The sequence below is a fragment of the Cyanistes caeruleus genome, chromosome 32 (genome assembly GCF_971803275.1).
Source record: "Cyanistes caeruleus chromosome 32, bCyaCae1.hap1.1, whole genome shotgun sequence".
Lineage (NCBI taxonomy): Eukaryota > Metazoa > Chordata > Aves > Passeriformes > Paridae > Cyanistes > Cyanistes caeruleus.
The window spans coordinates 1369646-1391507 of record NC_141733.1 but is presented as its reverse complement, the minus strand read 5'-3'; the positions used below and the strand labels follow the sequence as shown (position 1 = coordinate 1391507).

The 21862-nt window shown below is 48.9% G+C and overlaps 1 protein-coding gene across 4 annotated transcripts in view; it reads right to left on the bottom strand.

Moving 5' to 3' along the window:
- Positions 1 to 6465: 6465 nt before the first annotated feature.
- IKZF4 (IKAROS family zinc finger 4) overlaps positions 6466 to 21862 on the bottom strand; it is a 48984-nt gene continuing 33587 nt past the window's right edge. For all 4 annotated transcript variants that reach the window (XM_086870297.1, XM_086870295.1, XM_086870294.1 and 1 more), the window contains 3 exons: positions 18628 to 18768; positions 13724 to 13849; positions 6466 to 8863 (listed from right to left, as the gene is read on the bottom strand). In XM_086870297.1, coding sequence (XP_086726423.1) covers positions 8193 to 8863; positions 13724 to 13849; positions 18628 to 18768 — 938 coding nt within the window. In that variant the 3' untranslated portion in view covers positions 6466 to 8192. The remainder of the gene's footprint in view (positions 8864 to 13723; positions 13850 to 18627; positions 18769 to 21862) is intronic.

The following is a 21862-nucleotide window of genomic DNA, read 5'->3' as shown; positions in this document are numbered from 1 at the left end:
GTGTCCCCAGTGTCCCCTGTCCCCATTGATGTCCCCATTGTCCCCATCGGTGTCCCCCGTGTCCCCATTGATGTCCCCACTGATGTCCCCATTGATGTCCCCGGTGTCCCCACTGATATCCCCATCGGTGTCCCCATCGGTGTCCCCATTGATGTCCCCACTGATGTCCCCTGTCCCCATTGGTGTCCCCGGTGCCCCATTGATGTCCCCATCGGTGTCCCCATCGGTGTCCCCATCGGTGTCCCCATCGGTGTCCCCTGTCCCCATCGATGTCCCCAGTGTCCCCATTGATGTCCCTATCGATGTCCCCATTGATGTCCCCGGTGTCCCCATTGTCCCCTGTCCCCATTGATGTCCCCCGTGTCCCCACTGATGTCCCCATTGTCCCCTGTCCCCATTGGTGTCCCCATCGGTGTCCCCGGTGTCCCCATTGATGTCCCCATCGGTGTCCCCATTGATGTCCCCAGTGTCCCCTGTCCCCATCGGTGTCCCCAGTGTCCCCATTGTCCCCATTGTCCCCTGTCCCCATCGGTGTCCCCGGTGTCCCCATTGATGTCCCCATCGGTGTCCCCATTGATGTCCCCAGTGTCCCCATTGTCCCCGGTGTCCCCATTGTCCCCGGTGTCCCCATCAATGTCCCCGGTGTCCCCATCGGTGTCCCCATTGATGTCCCCACTGATGTCCCCATTGGTATCCCCATTGATGTCCCCTGTCCCCATTGATGTCCCCATCGGTGTCCCCTGTCCCCATCGGTGTCCCCATCGGTGTCCCCATTGATGTCCCCACTGATGTCCCCATTGGTATCCCCATTGATGTCCCCTGTCCCCATCGGTGTCCCCATCGGTGTCCCCATTGATGTCCCCAGTGTCCCCATCGGTGTCCCCAGTGTCCCCATCGGTGTCCCCAGGGTGGGGACAGTGGTGGGGGAGGGTCAGATTAAATTATTCCGGTTTATTGTGACCTCAGCCAGTACAGTACAAAACTTACAGCAGATCTCATTAACAACAAATCATTAATTACAATATCTTACAGGTACAAAAAACTCCCGGGGAAAAGGGGGCGGATTTTGGGGGAAAAAACCGGGAAAAGGAGAATCCAAAACCTCACAAAAAACCTCACAAAAAACCCCAAAAAAACACCCCAAAAAAACCCCCAAAAAAACCCCAAAAAACCCCCAAAAAACATAAAAAAAAACCCCAAAAAACATAAAAAAAATCTCAAAAAACCAACCCCAAAAAACATCAAAAAACCCCAAAAAACATCAAAAAAAACCCCAAAAAATCAAAAAATCTAAAAAAAAAACCAAAAAACCCCCAAAAAATCAAAAAAATCTCAAAAAATAACCCCAAAAAAATCAAATAAACCTCAAAAAACATCAAAAAAAAACCCCAAAAAACCCCAAAAAACATAAAAAAAAACTCAAAAAAAACCAACCCCAAAAAACATCAAAAAACATCAAAAGAACCTCAAAAAAAATAAAAAAAAATCTCAAAAAAACCCCCCAAAAAATCAAATAAAACCCCAAAAAACATCAAAAAAATCTCAAAAAAACCCCAAAAAACATAAAAAAACCTCAAAAAAAACCAACCCCAAAAAACATCAAAAAACCCCAAAAAACATAAAAAAAATCTCAAAAAAACCCCCAAAAACATAAAAAAACCCCAAAAAACCCCCAAAAAAACCCCAAAAAACATCACCAAAAAACATCCAAAAAAACCCAAAAAACATCAAAAAATCCTCAAAAAAAAACCCCGAAAAAATCAAATAAAACCCCAAAAAACATCAAAAAAACCTCAAAAAACCCCCTCCAAAAAACATCAAAAAAACCTCAAAAAAAGCCCCAAAAAACCCCAAAAAAACCCCCAAAAAACATCAAAAAAATCTCAAAAAAACCCCAAAAAAACATCAAAAAAATCTCCAAAAAACCCCAAAAAACGACAAAAAATTAAAATTAAAAAAGACAACAGCGAATCCATGGAAATCCTGGGGATTTTGGGAAAATTGGGGGTGGGGGGTATTGCACATCCTCGTTTTGTTCTTCATCTGTCGGGTTTTAAAAAATAGATATTTACAGGGTAAAGCCACCTGGAGGTTTTTTTTTTTGTTTGTTTTTAGAAAATTCCTACAGTTTTGGGTCAGACAAAAAAATGAGGGGAGAAATAAATGGGGAAAATGATGGGAAAAGGGGAAAAATGGGAAAAAGGGGAAAAAATGGGGAAAAATGGGAAAAAAGGGGAAAAGAAATGGGGAAAAAAGGGGGAAAAATGAAAAAATGTGGGGGAAAAGTGGGAAACAAATGGAAAAAAGGGGAAAAAATGGGGAAAGAAATGGGAAAAATGGGCAAAGAAATGGAAGAAAAGGGAGAAAATTGGGAAAATAAATGGAAAAAAGGGGGAAAAATGGGGAAAAGTGGGAAAGAAATGGAAAAAATGGGAAAAGAATTGGGGAAAAGTGGGAAAGAAATGGGAAAAATGGGGAAAGAAATGGGAAAAAGGGGGAAAAAGGGAAAAGAAATGGAAGAAAAGGGAGAAAATGGAAATGAAATGGGAAAAAAGGGGGAGAAAAAGGGAAAAGAAATCAAAAAATGGGGAAGAAATGGGGGGAAAGTGGGAAAGAAATGGGAAAAAATTGGGAAAAAATTGGGAAAAAATGGGAAAAAATTTGGGAAAAAAAATTGGGAAAAAAATTGGGAAAAAAGGGGGGAAAGAAAATGAAAAAAGGGGGAAAAAAATGGGTGGAAAAAATGGGAATGAGGGGAAAAAAAAAAGGAAAAAGGGGAAAAAAATTGAGGAAGAAAATGGAAAAAAAGGGAACAAAACCCCAACCCAACCAACCCAAGAGGGGTTGGGAATGGCAGAGCTTTGATTTGGGTTAAAAAAGCCCCGTTTTGGGGTTCAACCCCCTGGTTTTGGGTTAAAAACCTCCATTTTTGGGGGTCCAACCCTTGTTTTTGGGTTAAAAACCTCCATTTTTGGGGTTCCAACCCTTGTTTTTGGGTTAAAAACCTCCATTTTTGGGGGTCCAACCCTTGTTTTGGGTTAAAAACCTCCATTTTTGGGGTTCTAACTCTTGTTTTTGGGTTAAAAACCTCCATTTTTGGGGTTCAAACCCCTGTTTTGGGTTAAAAACCTCCATTTTTGGGGGTCCAACCCTTGTTTTTGGGTTAAAAGCCCCCATTTTTGGGGTTCTAACCCCTGTTTTTGGGTTAAAGCCCCCATTTTTGGGTTGGTTCGGGCGCTGGGGAGGGTTGGGGGTACCCCAAAAATGGGGGCTGGGATTGGGGGACCCCCCCTGAGCGCCGTGCAGGGGGGGGAGGGGAGGGGAAAAAAGGGGAAAAATCCCCAAAAGTCCCCAAAAATGAGGGTGGGGGGCAGCGGGCGCTGCTGAGGTGCTCGAGGTGCCCCTGCTGGGGACAGCTTTGGTTTGGGCCCCGCGGGGGCCATCGGGGCCGGGACCCCCAAAATGGGACGGGAACTGGGGTGGGGGACCCCAAAAATGGGGGGGGGGACCCCCAAAATGGGGTGGGGACCCTCAGAAATGGGATGGGGACCCCAAAAATGGGGGGAGATGGGGGGGAATTGGGGTGGGGGACCCCAAAAATGGGGGGAGGTGGGGGGGAATTGGGGTGGGGGACCCTCAGAAATGGGGGAAATGGGGTGGGGGACCCCAAAAATGGGGTGGGGACCCTAAAAAATGGGGTGGGGACCCCAAAAATGGGGGGAGGTGGGGGGAAATTAGCGTGGGGGACCCCAAAAATGGGGTGGGGGACCCTCAGAATGGAGGAAATGGGATGGGGGGACCCCCAAAAAATGGGGGAAATGGGATGGGGGGACCCCAAAAAATGGGGGAAATGGGATGGGGGGATCCCCAAAGCCTGGGGGGGAAATGGGGGGGACACAGAGCCAAGGGGAAATGGGGCTGGGGTCCTCATGGGCTGGGAATTGGGGGTCCCCAAGGGCTGGGGGGTCCCCAAATCAAAGGGATGGGAATTGGGGGTCCCCAAGGGCTGGGGGGTCCCCAAATTGGAGGAATGGGGTCTGGGGGGGTCCCCAAATCAGGGGGATGGGGTCTGGGGGTCCCCAAATCAGGGGGATGGGGTCTGGGGGTCCCCAAATCTGAGGGATGGGGATTGGGGGGTCCCCACATCAAAGGGATGGGGTCTGGGGGTCCCCAAATTGGAGGGATGGGGTCTGGGGGTCCCCAAATCAAAGGGATGGGGTCTGGGGGGGTCCCCAAATCGGAGGGATGGGGTCTGGGGGTCCCCAAATCAAAGGGATGGAGTCTGGGGGGGTCCCCAAATCAGAGGGATGGGGTCTGGGGGGTCCCCAAATCGGAGGGATGGGGTCTGGGGGGGTCCCCAAATCAAAGGGATGGGGTCTGGGGGTCCCCAAATCAGAGGGATGGGGTCTGGGGGTCCCCAAATCGGAGGGATGGGGTCTGGGGGTCCCCAAATTGGAGGGATGAGGATTGGGGGTCCCCAAATCAGAGGGATGGGGACTGGGGGTCCCCAAATCGGAGGGATGGGGTCTGGGGGGGTCCCCAAATCAGAGGGATGAGGATTGGGGGTCCCCAAATCAGAGGGATGGGGTCTGGGGGTCCCCAAATCGGAGGGATGGGGTCTGGGGGGGTCCCCAAATCAAAGGGATGGGGTCTGGGGGTCCCCAAATCAGAGGGATGGGGTCTGGGGGGGTCCCCAAATCAGAGGGATGGGGTCTGGGGGGGTCCCCAAATCAAAGGGATGGGGTCTGGGGGTCCCCAAATCGGAGGGATGGGGTCTGGGGGGTCCCCAAATCAGAGGGATGGGGTCTGGGGGTCCCCAGATAAGAGGGATGGGGTCTGGGGGTCCCCCTGGGCTGGCACTGGGGGGTCCCCCGAGCTCCTCCCCACTTTGTCAAACCCCAAATTTGAGGGGTGGTCCCGGATCTGGGGGTCCCACCCTGGCCATAGCCAGACCCCAAACCCCAAACCCCAAACCCCAAACCCCAAACCCTTCATTTTCGGGGACCCCCAGTGGGGTCAGGAGAGGGGGGGTTGGGGAAGGATTGGAATTTTGGGGGGAAGGATTGGGATTTTTTTGGGTAAGAATTGGGATTTTTGGGTAAGAATTGGGATTTTTTGGGTAAGAATTGGGATTTTTGGGTAAGAATTGGGATTTTTTTGGGTAAGAATTGGGATTTTTTGGGTAAGAATTGGGATTTTTTGGGTAAGAATTGTGATTTTTTTGGGGTAAGAATTGGGATTTTTGGGGTAAGAATTGTGATTTTTGGGTAAGAATTGGGATTTTTGGGTAAGAATTGGGATTTTTTGGGTAAGAATTGGGATTTTTGGGTAAGAATTGGGATTTTTTTGGGTAAGAATTGGGATTTTTTGGGTAAGAATTGGGATTTTTGGGTAAGAATTGGGATTTTTTGGGTAAGAATTGGAAATTTTTTGGGTAAGAATTGGGATTTTTGGGTAAGAATTGGGATTTTTGGGTAAGAATTGGGATTTTTTTGGGGAAAGATTGGGATTTTTGGGGAAGGTTTGGATTTTTTTGGGTAAGAATTGGGATTTTTGGGTAAGAATTGGGATTTTTTTGGGTAAGAATTGGGATTTTTGGGTAAGAATTAGGATTTTTTGGGTAAGAATTGGGATTTTTGGGTAAGAATTGGGATTTTTGGGTAAGAATTGGGATTTTTGGGTAAGAATTTTGATTTTTTGGGTAAGAATTTTGATTTTTTGGGTAAGAATTGGGATTTTTGGGTAAGAATTAGGATTTTTTTGGGTAAGAATTGGGATTTTTGGGTAAGAATTGGGATTTTTGGGTAAGAATTGTGATTTTTTGGGTAAGAATTGGGATTTTTTGGGTAAGAATTGGGATTTTTTTGGGTAAGAATTAGGATTTTTTAGGTAAGAATTGGGATTTTTTGGGTAAAAATTGTGATTTTTTGGGTAAGAATTGGGATTTTTTGGGTAAGAATTGGGATTTTTTGGGTAAGAATTGTGATTTTTTGGGTAAGAATTGGGATTTTTGGGTAAGAATTGGGATTTTTAGGAAGGATTTGGGGGGTCCCCAGGTGCCATTCCGGGGTTCCCCAGTTAAAGCTGGGGATGGGGGAGCTCCCCCCGCTTTGGGGGGCTCAGGTTGGGTTTTGGGGGGTCCCGGGGGGGGTTTAGCACCGAATTTTGAGGTTCCTTTAGCCCAGGAACGGGCGGGGGAGGGGCGAGGGGGGGAACAGTCTCCAAAATTCAAGTGAGACTTAATTTTTTTTGCCTTATATATAATTTTTTTTCTTTTTTCATTTTTTTTTTATTTTTTGGGGGGTGAAAAACCCCAAGAATTATCAAAAGCTTAATAAATAACGAGGGGGAAGCAAAAAAAAAAAAAATAAAAGCACAAAAAAAAGTCATTTCCTATTCAATATTTAAATAATTCCATTTATAAAAAGGAGAATTAAAGGCTCCACCTGGGCCAGTCAGGGTTGGTTTATTTTTTTTTTTGGGGTGAGTTTCTGGTTTTTTGGGGTGTTGGTTGTTTTTTTTTTTTTCTGTCATTTTTTTTTTAAATATTTTTGCTTTTTTTTAATATTTTTTTTTTATAGCCAAAGTCAGTGCAAAGGAGTAGAAAAGAAAATAAAATAAAATAAAATAAAAAAACAACACAACCCAACAGTTCCTTGCCCTAAAGATGGGAAAATTTTGGGGGAAAAAAATGGGAATTTGAGGTGGGGGAGGTTTTTAATATTTGTTTTTTTTTTCCCCCAAACTTCACGTTTTGTGCTGGATTTGGGAGGGGGAAAAAGGGAAAATCGAGGGGAAAAAAGGGGAATTTGAGGCTGGGAGGGATTTTTTTCTCCAAGCTCGGATTTTGTGCACAAATTGGGAGGGGAAAAGAGAAAATTGAGGGGAAAAAAGGGAATTTTGAGGCTGGAAAAGTTTCCCAACCTCACATTTTGAGTTGGAACTTGGAGGAGAAAATCAGGGAAAAAAAAGGGAATTTGAGGATGGGAGGGATTTTTCTCCAAGCTCGGATTTTGTGCAGAAAATGGGAGGGAAAAAAGGGAATTTTGAGGCTGGAAAAGTTTCCCAACCTCACATTTTACGCTCAGGGTGGGAGGGGAAAACAGAAAATTGAAGGAAAAAGGGATTTTGAGGCTGGGGAAGTTTTCCATCCTCTGATTTTGTGCACAAGGTGTGAAGGGAAAAACAAAATCGAGGGGAAAAAGGGAATTTTGAGGCTGGAAAAGTTTCCCAACCTCACATTTTACACTCAGGGTGGGAGGGGAAAACAGAAAATCAAAGGGAAAAAGGGAATTTTGAGGCTGGGGAAATTTTCCATCCTCTGATTTGAAGGGAAAAAGAAAATTGAGAGAAAAAGGGAATTTTGAGGCTGGGGAAATTTTCCAACCTCACATTTTGCGCTCAGGGTGGGAGGGGAAAACAGAAAATCAAGGAAAAAAGAGGATTTTGAGGCTGAAGAAGTTTTCCAACCTCACATTTTGTGCACAACAGAGGAAGGGAAAAACAAAATCGAGGGGAAAAAGGGAATTTTGAGGCTGGGGAAATTTTCCAACCTCCCATTTTGAGTTTGAACTGGAAGGGGAAATGGGAGATGGGAGGGGAAAATCAAGGTAAAAAGGGAATTTTGAGGCTGGGGAAATTTTCCAACCTCCCATTTTGCGCTCAGGGAAGGGCAATCCGGGCCGGGGGGGGCAGAAAGGGACGCAGACAAGGAGGAGGAGGAGGAGGAGGAGGAGGAGGAAGAACACATCCCCCCCCTCCATCTCAGATCTTGTGCTCACCACGCACGATGTGTGAGGAGGAGGAGGAGGAGGAAGAACACTTCCCCCCCAGCTCAGATCTTGTGCTCACCACACACGATGTGCGAGGAGGAGGAGGAGGAGGAGGAGGAGGAGGAGGAGGAGGAGGAAGAACACACCCCTTCCAGCTCAGATCTTGTGCTCACCACGCACAATGTGTGAGGAGGAGGAGGAGGAGGAGGAAGAACACATCCCTTCCAGCTCAGATCTTGTGCTCACCACGCATGATGTGTGAGGAGGAGGAGGAGGAGGAGGAGGAGGAGGAGGAGGAGGAGGAGGAGGAGGAAGAACACATCCCTCCCAGCTCAGATCTTGTGCTCACCACGCACAATATGCGAGGAGAACTCGTAGGAGGAGGAGGAGGAGGAGGAGGAAGAACACTTCCCCCCCAGCTCAGATCTTGTGCTCACCACGCACGATGTGCGAGGAGAACTCGTAGCGGTCCTGGCTGCGGTAGCCGCAGATGTTGCACTCGAAAGGGTCCCTGAAGCCGTGGCAGCCCATGTGGATGGTGAACATGACGTGGTCCAGGAACAGCACCCGGCAGTGCTCGCAGCAGAACGCCCGCAGCTGCTCCCCCTCCTCGTTCAGCACCCGCAGGGACTCCTTGGGGAAGCAGCGAGCCGCCCCCTCGGGCTCCTCCTTGGGCTCCTCCTTGGCGAAGGCCGGGCTGTGGCGCCCGCCGGGCCGCTCCTCCTGCACGCTCTCGGTGTCCGTGGAATCCTGGCAGCCGTTGGAGGGCGAGGCGGCCTCGCCGCGGCCGCCGCGGAAGATGACGGGGATGGGCTCGGCGGGGTCGTCGCGGCCGCGGGGCAGCTCCAGGCGGGCGGGCAGCGCCTGGATCTGGGTGTAGACGGAGCTGATGACCGGGGTCACCTCGGTGATGCAGTTGGTGGCCAGGCGGAGCGGCCGCAGCGCGTCGCCGGCGCCCAGCAGGGACAGGGGGCTGGAGTAGGGGGGATCCAGGCCGTGGGAGCGCGATGGAACCACCTCCACGTCCTTGTCGAACGCCGGGCTCACGTCGAAAGGGAGGTCGGAGAGGGCGAAGCGCATCTGCTTCTCGCCTGAGGGGAGAGAAAAGGGGTGAGGACCCCGAAAGTGAGATATGAGAGGGGGTAGGAACCCCAAAAATGAGATCTGAGAGGGGGAACCCCAAAAATGAGATATGAGAGGGGGAAGTGCATCTGCTTCTCGCCTGAGGGGAGAGAACAGGGGTGAGGACCTCGAAAGTGAGATATGAGAGGGGGTAGGAACCCCAAAAATGAGATATGAGAGGGGGAACCCCAAAAATGAGATCTGAGAGGGGGAACCCCAAAAACAAGATCTGAGAGGGTGAAGGGGGTGGGGGACCCCAAAAGTGAGACCTGAGAGGGTGAAGCACATCTGCTTCTCGCCTGAGGGGAGAAAAGGGGTGGGGAACCCCAAAAATGAAATCTGAGAGGGTGAAAGAACCTCAAAAATGAGATCTGAGAGGGGGAAGTGCATCTGCTTCTCACCTGAGGGGAGAAAAGAGGGTGGGGGAACCCCAAAAATGGGGAGGGGGTGGGACACCCCAAAATCACTAAGAGGGATCGGGATGGGCAAATTTGGAGTTCTGGGATCCCCCCAAAACCACAGAGGGGTCGGGATGGGGGAATTTGGGGACCCCAAAACCACAGAGGGGTCGGGATGGGGGAATTTGGGGACCCCAAAACCACAGAGGGGTCGGGATGGGGGAAATTTGGGGACCCCAAAACCACAGAAAGGTTGGAATGGGGGAAATTTGGGGACCCCAAAACCACAGAGGGGTTGGGATGGGGAAATTTGGGGACCCCAAAACCACAGAGGGGTCGGGATGGGGCAGGTTTGGGGACCCCAAAACCACAGAAAGGTTGGAATGGGGAAATTTGGGGACCCCAAAATCACAGAGGGGTTGGAATGGGGCAGGTTTGGGGACCCCAAAACCACAGAGGGGTCGGGATGGGGGAATTTGGGGACCCCAAAACCACAGAGGGGTCGGGATGGGGCAGGTTTGGGGACCCCAAAATCACAGAGGGGTTGGAATGGGGGAATTTGGGGACCCCAAAACCACAGAGGGGTCGGGATGGGGGGAATTTGGGGACCCCAAAACCACAGAGGGGTCGGGATGGGGGAATTTGGGGACCCCAAAACCACAGAGGGGTCGGGATGGGGAAATTTGGGGACCCCAAAACCACAGAAAGGTTGGAATGGGGGAAATCTGGGGACCCCAAAACCACAGAGGGGTCGGGATGGGGGAAATTTGGGGACCCCAAAACCACAGAGGGGTCGGGATGGGGGAATTTGGGGACCCCAAAACCACAGAGGGGTTGGAATGGGGCAGGTCTGGGGACCCCAAAACCACAGAGGGGTTGGAATGGGGGAATTTGGGGACCCCAAAACCACAGAAAGGTTGGAATGGGGGAATTTGGGGACCCCAAAACCACAGAGGGGTCGGGATGGGGGAATTTGGGGACCCCAAAACCACAGAAAGGTTGGAATGGGGGAATTTGGGGACCCCAAAACCACAGAGGGGTTGGAATGGGGCAGGTTTGGGGACCCCAAAACCACAGAGGGGTCGGAATGGGGCAGGTTTGGGGACCCCAAAACCACAGAAAGGTTGGGATGGGGGGAATTTGGGGACCCCAAAACCACAGAGGGGTCGGGATGGGAGGGTTTGGGGACCCCAAAATCACAGAGGGGTCAGGATGGGGGAATTTGGGGACCCCAAAACCACAGGAAGGGGCAGGAATGGGGGAATTTGGGGACCCCAAAACCACAGAGGGGTTGGAATGGGGGAATTTGGGGACCCCAAAACCACAGAGGAGTCGGGATGGGGCAGGTTTGGCTTTAGGGTCAGGATGAGGAGCACCAGGAGACCCCAAACCCCATGGGGGTGGGGGGGATCCCCACATCCCATCCCAGGAATTCCTCGGATAAAATCCGGGATTCAGCAGCTCCCCACAAAGGTTTGGCTTCAACCCCAAATTTTGGGTTCATTTTTCCCAGGAATGGGGCAAGGAGCAGGAGCTGGGGGGGTAAAAAACCCCAAAATCACCAAAACAAACCCCAAAAGTTTCATAAATAACAGGGGAAGAGGAGAGGGATGAAGGGAAGGCCCCAAAAATATCCAATATTTGAGGAGGAAATTTTTTAATTTGAGGATTTTCTTTTAATTAATTTAAATTCATTTTCTTCTAATTAATATTTTTTTTTTATTTTTATTTTAATTTGAAGGGAGATTTCTTTAATTTCAGGGTTTGGTGGTTATTTGTTAACTTGAACTTTATTCTGTAATTTAAGGGGTTTTTCTGTATCTGAGGGGAGAATTTAAATCTACTTAATTATTTTTATTAATTAATTAAATTTGTTTCAGAGTATTTTTATTTTTTAAGTTTATTTTATTTATTTAATCTAGTTTATTTATTTTATTTATTATTATTTTACCTAAGAGTTTTCTTAATTTGAGGTATTTTTTTGTTAACTGAAGAGCTTTTTTGTTAATTTGAAAACAGAATTTTTTAATTTGAGTAACATTTTTCATTTGAGGTTTTTTTAAGTTTTTTTTTTTAAAGTTGAGGGCAGGATTCTTTAATTTGAGGGAAGATTTCTTCAATTTAAGACTTTCGTTAATTTTAGAAGGTTTTTTTGTTTATTTAAGCCATTATTTAAGTTTGTTAATTTGAGGGTGATTTTTTGCTAATTTGAAGGTTTGTTTTTTTTGTTAATTTGAGACTTTTTTTTTAAACATGAGGGGAAATATTTAATTTGAAGGCCTTTTTGTTGATTTGAGGTTTTGTTTTTTTTAATTTAAGGAACTTTTTTGTTAATTTGAGGCCAATTTTTAGGCCTTTGTTTGTGGAGATTCCCTTTCCCACCCCGCATCTCCCAGGGGGGAATTTTCCCAGCTATTTTTTAATTAAAAGGTGGTTTTCTTTTAAAATGTAAGGGGAAATTTTTTTAATTAAAGACTTTAAGTAGTTTTAAAGAGCTTTTCTTTTAACTTCAATTTATTTTTTTCTCAATTTCAGCTCTTTTTTGGTTAATTTCAGGCCCATTTTGAGGCCTTTGTGTGGGGATTCCATTTCCCGCCCCGCTCCCCCCTCACAACGCCATCCCTGAGGAAAATTTTTCCCATTTTTTCCGTCTTTTCCATCCTTTCCTTACCCACAAATTTCTGTGGCATGGAACGTTTGCTTAGAATTTTTGTTAATATTTTTTATGACGATTTTTTTTTTTTTTTTTGTTAATCTGAGAGTATTTTTCAATTTAAAAGGTTTTTAGAACGTGAGGAGAAATTCCTTTAATTAAAATTTTGGGGCTTTTTCTTTAAAATGGTTGTTTTTCTTTTAATTTTAATTAATATTTTCCGATTTGAGCGGGTTTTTTTTGTTAATTTGAGGCTCATTTCGAGGCCTTTGTGAGGGGATTCCCTTTCCCTCACGTCGCCATCCCTGAGGCCGCCCCTCACCTCCCACCGGGAGGAATTTTTTCCCCTTTTTTCCACCTTTTCCATCATTTCCTCACCCACAAATTTCTGCGGCGTGAAGCGTTTCCCTTCCATTTTTGTTGATTTGATATTTTTTTTTGTTAATTTGCGGGTATTTTTCATTTTAAAAGGTTTTTCTAAAACGTGAGAAAAATATTTTAGTTAAAATTTTGGGGGCTATTTTCTTTAAAAAATAGTTGCTTTTCTTTTAATTTTAATTTATACTTTCCAATTTGAGCCTGTTTTTTATTGATTTGAGGCCTTTGTGAGGGGATTCCCTTTCCCGCGCCGCTCCCCCCTCACGCCGCCATCCCTGAGGCCGCCCCTCACCTCCCACCGGGAGGAATTTTTTCCCCTTTTTTCCACCTTTTCCATCATTTCCTCACCCACAAATTTCTGCGGAGTGAAGCGTTTCCCTTCCATTTTTGTTGAGTTGATGATTTTTTTGGTTAATTTTCGGGTATTTTTTAATTGAAAAGGTTTTTTTAAAACGTGAGGAGAAATATTTTAATTAAAATTTTGGGCCTTTTTCTTTAAAAAAAATTTGTTTTTCTTTCATTTTTAATTAATATTTTCGAATTTGAGGATTATATTTTTTGTTAATTTGAGGCCTTTGTGAGGGGATTCCCTTTCCCGCGCTGCTCCCCCCTCACGCCGCCATCCCTGAGGCCGCCCCTCACCTCCCACCGGGAGGAATTTTTTCCCTTTTTTCCACCTTTTCCATCATTTCCTCACCCACAAATTTCTGCGGCGTGAAGCGTTTCCCTTCAATTTTTGTTGATTTGATATTTTTTTTTTGTTAATTTGCGGGTATTTTTTAATTTAAAAGGTTTTTTTAAAACGTGAGGAGAAATATTTTAATTAAAATTTTGGGCCTTTTTCTTTAAAAAATATTTGGTTTTTCTTTCATTTTTAATTAATATTTTCTAATTTGAGGATTATTTTTTTTGTTAATTTGAGGCCTTTGTGAGGGGATTCCCTTTCCCGCGCCGCTCCCCCCTCACGCCGCCATCCCTGAGGCCGCCCCTCACCTCCCACCGGGAGGAATTTTTCCCCTTTTTTCCACCTTTTCCATCATTTCCTCACCCACAAATTTCTGCGGCGTGAAGCGTTTTCCTTCAATTTTTGTTGATTTGATATTTTTTTTTGTTAATTTGCGGGTATTTTTCAATTTAAAAGGTTTTTTTAAAACGTGAGGGAAAATATTTTAGTTAAAATTGTGGCGGCTATTTTCTTTAAAAAATAGTTGCTTTTCTTTCATTTTTAATTAATATTTTCTAATTTGAGGATTATATTTTTTGTTAATTTGAGGCCTTTGTGAGGGGATTCCCTTTCCCGCGCCGCTCCCCCCTCACGCCGCCATCCCTGAGGCCGCCCCTCACCTCCCACCGGGAGGAATTTTTTCCCCTTTTTTCCACCTTTTCCATCATTTCCTCACCCACAAATTTCTGCGGCGTGGATCGTTTCCTCTTAGTGAAGCTCCCCGCCAGGCGCTCGATAAAGGTGGGACGCTCGGGATGCAGCAACGCCTCGGGCACCATGTCCAGCTCCCGGATTTCCTCTCCTGAAGAACGCAAACAAAGGAAAAAAAAAAAAAAAAAAAAAAATCCCGGGATGAGCAGGGGCGGGACGGGATCTGCGGGCTGGGAGGGCCCCTGGGAGCGGCTGCCGGAGGCCGAGCTTACCCCGTGAGTGTCCCCGCGGCGCCGGCAGCCGCTCCCGGATCCCTCCGGCTTCCAGCGGGGCCCGCTCCTGCCGCGGTGAGGGGGGAGAGGAGGCGGCTTCAGGCCTGGGAGCGTCCCGACATAGCCCCGGGAAAAGCGGCTGGGAATGGGGATTCCAACCGGGAATGGGCCCGGAGATGGGGAATCCTGCTTGGGAAGGGGTTCTGATCCCAAAAATCCTGCTAGGGAAGGGGTTCTGATCCCAAAAATCCTGCTTGGGAAGGGGTTCTGATCTCAAAAATCCTGCCCAGGAATGGACCCGGAGCTGGAAAATCCTGCTTGGAAATGGTCCTGATCCCAAAAATCCTGCTTGGGAATGGTCCCGATCCCAAAAATCCTGCTTGGGAATGGTCCTGATCCCAAAAATCCTGCCCAGGAATGGGTTCTGATCCCAAAAATCCCGCTAAGGAATGGTCCTGATCCCAAAAATCCTGCTCAGGAATGGTCCTGATCCCAAAAATCCCGCTCAGGAATGGGCCCCGATCCCAAAAATCCTGCTTGGGAATGAGCCCTGAGGCGGGGGAATCCTCGGGAATGGGCCCGGAGCCAAAAATCCCGCTTGGAAATGATCCCCGATCCCAAAAATCCTGCTCGGGAATGGGCCCCGATCCTAAAATCCTGCTCGGGAATGCTTCCCGATCCTAAAATTTCCTGCTGGGGAATGGGCCCGGGGGCGAAAATGCGGCTGTGAAATGGCCCCTGAGCCGGGGGAATCCTGCTCGGGAATGGTTCCCGAGCCCGGAAATCCTGCTCTGAAATGGCCCCAGCGCCCGGAATTCCAGCCGGGAATGGCGGGGAGGAAAATCCCGGGATGGAATTGCGGGCTCTGTGCTCGGGAACAGCTGTTGGGAATGGTTCTGATCCCGAAAATCCGGCCCTGGAATGGTTCTGATCCTGAAAATCCGGCCCTGGAATGGTTCTGATCCCGAAAATCCTGCACAGGAATGGTTCTGATCCCAAAAATCCTGCCCTGATCCTAAAAATCCTGCTCTGGAATGGTCCTGATCCCGAAAATCCTGCACAGGAATGGTTCTGATCCTGAAAATCCTGCCCTGATCCTGAAAATCCTGCCCTAAAATGGGTCCTGATCCCGAAAATCCTGCCCTGGAATGGTTCTGATCCTGAAAATCCTGCCCTGGAATGGTTCTGATCCCGAAAATCCGGCCCTGATCCCAAAAATCCTGACCTGGCATGGTCCTGATCCTGAAAATCCTGCCCTGGCATGGTCCTGATCCCAAAAATCCTGCCCTGGAATGGTTCTGATCCTGAGAATCCTGCCCTAAAATGGGTCCTGATCCCGAAAATCCTGCCCTGATCCCAAAAATCCTGTCCTGGAATGGTCCTGATCCCAAAAATCCTGCCCTGATCCTGAAAATCCTGTCCTAAAATGGGTCCTGATCCCAAAAATCCTGCCCTGATCCCAAAAATCCTGCCCTGGCATGGTTCTGATCCTGAAAATCCTGCCCTGGAATGGTTCTGATCCCGAGAATCCTGCCCTAAAAAGGGTCCTGATCCCGAAAATCCGGCCCTGGAATGGTCCTGATCCCAAAAATCCTGCCCTGATCCCAAAAATCCTGCTCTGGAATGGGTCCTGATCCCAAAAATCCTGTCCTAAAATGGGTCCTGATCCCAAAAATCCTGCCCTGATCCCAAAAATCCTGCCCTGGAATGGTTCTGATCCCGAGAATCCTGCCCTAAAAAGGGTCCTGATCCCGAAAATCCGGCCCTAAAATGGGTCCTGATCCCAAAAATCCTGCCCTGATCCCAAAAATCCTGCTCTGGAATGGGTCCTGATCCCAAAAATCCTGTCCTAAAATGGGTCCTGATCCCAAAAATCCTGCCCTGATCCCAAAAATCCGGCCCTGGAATGGTTCTGATCCCGAAAATCCTGCCCTGATCCCGAAAATCCTGCCCTAAAATGGGTCCTGATCCCGAAAATCCTGCCCTGGAATGGTCCTGATCCAGAAAATCCGGCCCTGATCTTGAAAATCCGGCCCTGGAATGGTTCTGATCCCAAAAATCCTGCCCTAAAAAGGGTCCTGATCCCAAAAATCCTGCTCTGGAATGGTCCTGATCCCGAAAATCCTGCCCTGGAATGGTCCTGATCCCAAAAATCCTGCCCTAAAATGGTCCTGATCCCAAAAATCCTGCCCTGGAATGGTTCTGATCCTGAAAATCCGGCCCTGGAATGGTTCTGATCCCGAAAATCCTGCCCTGATCCCAAAAATCCTGCCCTGGAATGGTCCTGATCCCGAAAATCCTGCCCTGATCCTGAAAATCCTGCCCTAAAATGGGTCCTGATCCCGAAAATCCTGCCCTGGAATGGTCCTGATCCCAAAAATCCTGCCCTAAAATGGGTCCTGATCCCAAAAATCCGGCCCTGGAATGGTTCTGATCCTGAAAATCCTGCCCTAAAATGGTTCTGATCCCAAAAATCCGGCTCTGGAATGGTTCTGATCCTGAAAATCCTGCCCTGATCCCAAAAATCCTGCACAGGAATGGTCCTGATCCCAAAAATCCTGCCCTGATCCCAAAAATCCAGTCCTAAAATGGGTCCTGATCCCGAAAATCCTGCCCTGGAATGGTTCTGATCCTGAAAATCCTGCTCTGGAATGGTCCTGATCCCAAAAATCCTGCTTGGGAATGGATTTTTCCCAGGATTTCCCTGGGATTTCCCGGTTTTTCCCGTTTTTCTCCCCGTACCCACCTGTGTGTGCGGGGCTCCGGGCAGGGAGGCTCTGCCTTTACCCCTGGATTTCCCAGGATTTGCCCAGGATTTTTCCCAGGATTTCCCGGGATTTTTCCCAGGATTTCCCCAGGATTTTTCCCAGGATTTCCCGGGGATTTTTCCCAGGATTCCCCAGTTTTTTCCCAGTTTTTTCCCAGTTTTTTCCCAGTTTTTCCCAGTTTTTCCCACCTGTGTGTGCGGGGCTCCGGGCAGGGAGGCTCTGCCTTTACCCCTGGATTTCCCAGGATTTTCCCAGGATTTCCCCAGTTTTTTCCCAGTTTTTTCCCAGTTTTTTCCCAGTTTTTCCCAGTTTTTCCCACCTGTGTGTGCGGGGCTCCGGGCAGGGAGGCTCTGCCTTTACCCCAGGATTTCCCAGGATTTTTCCCAGGATTTTTCCCAGGATTTCCAGGGATTTTTCCCAGGATTTTTCCCAGGATTTTTCCCAGGATTTCCTGGGATTTTTCCCAGTTTTTTTTTTCCCAGGATTCCCCAGGATTTTCCCAGGATTTTTCCCAGGATTTTCCCAGGATTTCCCAGGATTTTTCCCAGTTTTTCCCAGTTTTTTCCCAGTTTTTCCCACCTGTGTGTGCGGGGCTCCGGGCAGGGAGGCTCTGCCTTTACCCCTGGATTCCCCAGGATTTTCCCAGGATTTTTCCCAGGATTTTCCCAGGATTTCCCAGGATTTTCCCGGGATTTTTCCCAGGATTTTTCCCAGGATTTCCCGGGATTTTTCCCAGTTTCTCCCCATTTTTTTCCCACCTGTGTGTGCTGGGCTCCAAGCAGGGAGGCTCTGCCTTTACCCCTGGATTTCCCAGGATTTTCCCGGGATTTTTCCCAGGATTCCCGGGGATTTTTCCCAGTTTTTTCCCAGTTTTTCCCACCTGTGTGTGCGGGGCTCCGGGCAGGGAGGCTCTGCCTTTACCCCAGGATTTCCCCAGGATTTTTCCCAGGATTTCCCAGGATTCCCCAGAATTTTTCCTAGTTTTTTTCCCAGTTTTTCCCAGTTTTTCCCACCTGTGTGTGCGGGGCTCCGGGCAGGGAGGCTCTGCCTTTACCCCAGGATTTCCCCGGGATTTTTCCCAGGATTTCCCCAGGATTCCCCAGGATTTCCCGGGATTTTTCCCAGGATTTCCCAGTTTTTTCCCAGTTTTTCCCAGTTTTTCCCACCTGTGTGTGCGGGGCTCCGGGCAGGGAGGCTCTGCCTTTACCCCAGGATTTCCCCAGGATTTTTCCCAGGATTTCCCAGGATTCCCCAGAATTTTTCCTAGTTTTTTTCCCAGTTTTTCCCAGTTTTTCCCACCTGTGTGTGCGGGGCTCCGGGCAGGGAGGCTCTGCCTTTACCCCAGGATTTTCCCAGGATTTTTCCCAGGATTTCCCCAGGATTCCCCAGGATTTCCCGGGATTTTTCCCAGTTTTTTTTCCCAGGATTTCCTGGGGATTTTTCCCAGTTTTTCCCAGTTTTTCCCACCTGTGTGTGCGGGGCTCCGGGCAGGGAGGCTCTGCCTTTACCCCAGGATTTCCCGGGGATTTTTCCCAGGATTCCCGGGGATTTTTCCCAGGATTTCCCGGGGATTTTTCCCAGTTTTTCCCAGTTTTTCCCACCTGTGTGTGCGGGGCTCCGGGCAGGGAGGCTCTGCCTTTACCCCTGGATTTCCCAGGATTTTCCCGGGATTTCCCCAGGATTTTTCCCAGGATTTCCCCAGGATTTTTCCCAGTTTTTTCCCAGTTTTTTCCCAGTTTTTTCCCAGTTTTTCCCACCTGTGTGTGCGGGGCTCCGGGCAGGGAGGCTCTGCCTTTACCCCTGGATTTCCCAGGATTTTCCCGGGATTTCCTGGGATTTCCCCAGGATTTTTCCCAGGATTTTTCCCAGTTTTTCCCAGTTTTTCCCACCTGTGTGTGCTGGGCTCCGGGCAGGGAGGCTCCTGAGGAAGCTGTGGCAGCGCTCCCGATGCTCCTCCAGGCTGCTCTGCTGCTTGTAACTGCGGCCGCAGGAGCTGCACTTGTGGGGCTTCCCCACCGTGGGGGACGAGACTGGGAATAATGGGAATAACAATGGGAATTTGGGAATGAGGATTTGGGATTGGGAATGAGATTTGGGATCTGGGATTGGGGGTTTGGGGTCTGGGATTGGGGGTTTGGGATCTGGGATTGGGGGTTTGGGGTCTGGGATATCCCAGCAGGAGCTGCACTTGTGGGGCTTCCCCACCGTGGGGGACGAGACTGGGAATAATGGGAATAACAATGGGAATTTGGGAATGAGGATCTGGGATTGGGAATGAGATTTGGGGTCTGGGATTGGGGGTTTGGGGTCTGGGTTTGGGGTCTGGGGTCTGGGATATCCCAGCAGGAGCTGCACTTGTGGGGCTTCCCCACCGTGGGGGACGAGACTGGGAATAATGGGAATAACAATGGGAATGAGGATTGGGAATTTGGGAATGAGGATTTGGGATTTGGGATCTGGGATTGGGGGTTTGGGGTTTGGGATCAGGGTTTGGGGTCTGGGATTGGGGGTTTGGGGTTTGGGGTCTGGGATTGGGGGTTTGGGATCTGGGATATCCCAGCAGGAGCTGCACTTGTGGGGCTTCCCCACCGTGGGGGACGAGACTGGGAATAATGGGAATAACAATGGGAATTTGGGAATGAGGATTTGGGATTTGGGATCTGGGATTGGGGGTTTGGGATCTGGGATTGGGGGTTTGGGATCTGGGATTTGGGGTTTGGGATCTGGGATTGGGGTTTGGGGTCTGGGTTTGGGGTTTGGGGTCTGGGATATCCCAGCAGGAGCTGCACTTGTGGGGCTTCCCCACCGTGGGGGATGAGACTGGGAATAACAACGGGAATTTGGGAATGAGGATTTGGGATTGGGAATGAGATTTGGGATCTGGGATTTGGGGTTTGGGATCTGGGACTGGGGGTTTGGGGTTTGGGATCTGGGATATCCCAGCAGGAGCTGCACTTGTGGGGCTTCCCCACTGTGGGGGACGAGACTGGGAATAACAACGGGAATAACAATGGGAATAACAATGGGAATGAGGATTGGGAATTTGGGAATGAGGATTTGGGATTGGGAATGAGGATTTGGGATTGGGAATGAGATTTGGGATCTGGGATTGGGGGTTTGGGGTCTGGGATATCCCAGCAGGAGCTGCACTTGTGGGGCTTCCCCACCGTGGGGGACGAGACTGGGAATAACAATGGGAATAACAATGGGAATTTGGGAATGAGGATTTGGGATTGGGAATGAGGATTTGGGATTTGGGATTTGGGATCTGGGATTTGGGGTTTGGGATTTGGGATATCCCAGCAGGAGCTGCATTTGTGGGGCTTCCCCACCATGGGGGACAAGACTGGGAATAATGGGAATAACAACAGGAATTTGGGAATGAGGATTTGGGATTGGGAATGAGGATTTGGGGTTTGGGATCTGGGATTTGGGGTTTGGGGTCTGGGATATCCCAGCAGGAGCTGCACTTGTGGGGCTTCCCCACCATGGGGGACGAGACTGGGAATAACAATGGGAATTTGGGAATGAGGATTTGGGATTGGGAATGAGATTTGGGATCTGGGATTGGGGGTTTGGGATCTGGGATTGGGGGTTTGGGGTTTGGGATCTGGGATATCCCAGCAGGAGCTGCACTTTTGGGGGGATTTCCCCACCGTGGGGGACGAGACTGGGAATAACAACGGGAATTTGGGATCGGGAATCTGGGATTGGAGATCTGGGAATGAGGATTTGGGATTGGGAATGAGGATCTGGGATTTGGGATCTGGGATTGGGGGTTTGGGATTTGGGATCTGGGATATCCCAGCAGGAGCTGCACTTGTGGGGCTTCCCCACTGTGGGGGACGAGACTGGGAATAACAATGGGAATAACAACGGGAATGAGGATTTGGGATTGGGAATGAGGATTTGGGGTTTGGGATCAGGGTTTGGGGTTTGGGGTCTGGGTTTGGGGTTTGGGGTCTGGGATATCCCAGCAGGAGCTGCACTTGTGGGGCTTCCCCACCGTGGGGGATGAGACTGGGAATAACAACGGGAATTTGGGATTGGGAATCTGGGATTGGGAATCAGGGATTTGGGATTTGGAAATCAGCAGGAACTGGGAAATGGGGGGGAATGTGGGAGAAACTGGGATTGGCTCTGGGAATTGGGATCAGGAATTGGGATCAGAACTGGGATCAGCTCCAGGAATTTGGATCAGAACTGGGATCAGAACTGGGATCAGGAATTGGGATCAGAATTGGGATCAGGAATTGGGATCAGAATTGGGATCAGAATTGGGATCAGGAATTGGGATCAGGAATTGGGATCAAGAATTGGGATCAGAACCGGGATTGGGATCAGAAATTTGGATCAGGAATTTGGATCAGGAATTGGGATTGGGATCAGAACTGGGATCAGGAATTGGGATCAGAACCGGGATTGGGATCAGGAATTGGGATCAGAATTGGGATCAGGAATTGGGATCAGAATTGGGATCAGGAATTGGGATCAGAATTGGGATCAGGAATTGGGATCAGAACCGGGATTGGGATCAGGAATTGGGATCAGAACTGGGATCAGGAATTGGGATCAGAACCGGGATTGGGATCAGGAATTGGGATCAGAATTGGGATCAGGAATTGGGATCTGAATTGGGATCAGGAATTGGGATCAGAATTGGGATCAGAACCGGGATTGGGATCAGGAACTGGGATCAGCCCTGGGAACTCCATTCCAGAACTTTCTCCCAGCCGTGGAAGATCCGGGAAGCTCCGGGATTGGAATTTTCCAGGCTGGGATAAGAAGGAAATCCCGGGGGAATTTTGGCTCCTCCCGGAGCCTCTTTGATGTCGGATCCTTAATCCCCGATTTATTTTGTTTTTGGGAAGCGTTTGAAGCCCCTCCCCCGCTGGAATCCATGGAAAATTCGGGATTTCCTCCTTCATCCCCTCCCGGGAAAAGCCCGGCCTGGGTTTGGTGGGATGGGGAGGGAATTGTGCCCCGTTCCCAGCCTCTGGAATGGGGATTCCAAGGGGATGGAGGCCAAAAATGAGGGAAAATCCCGGGATTTGGGCACTTTGGGATCTCCTGAGGGACACAAATGATCCCAAATCCCGGGATTTGGGCACTTTGGGATCTCCT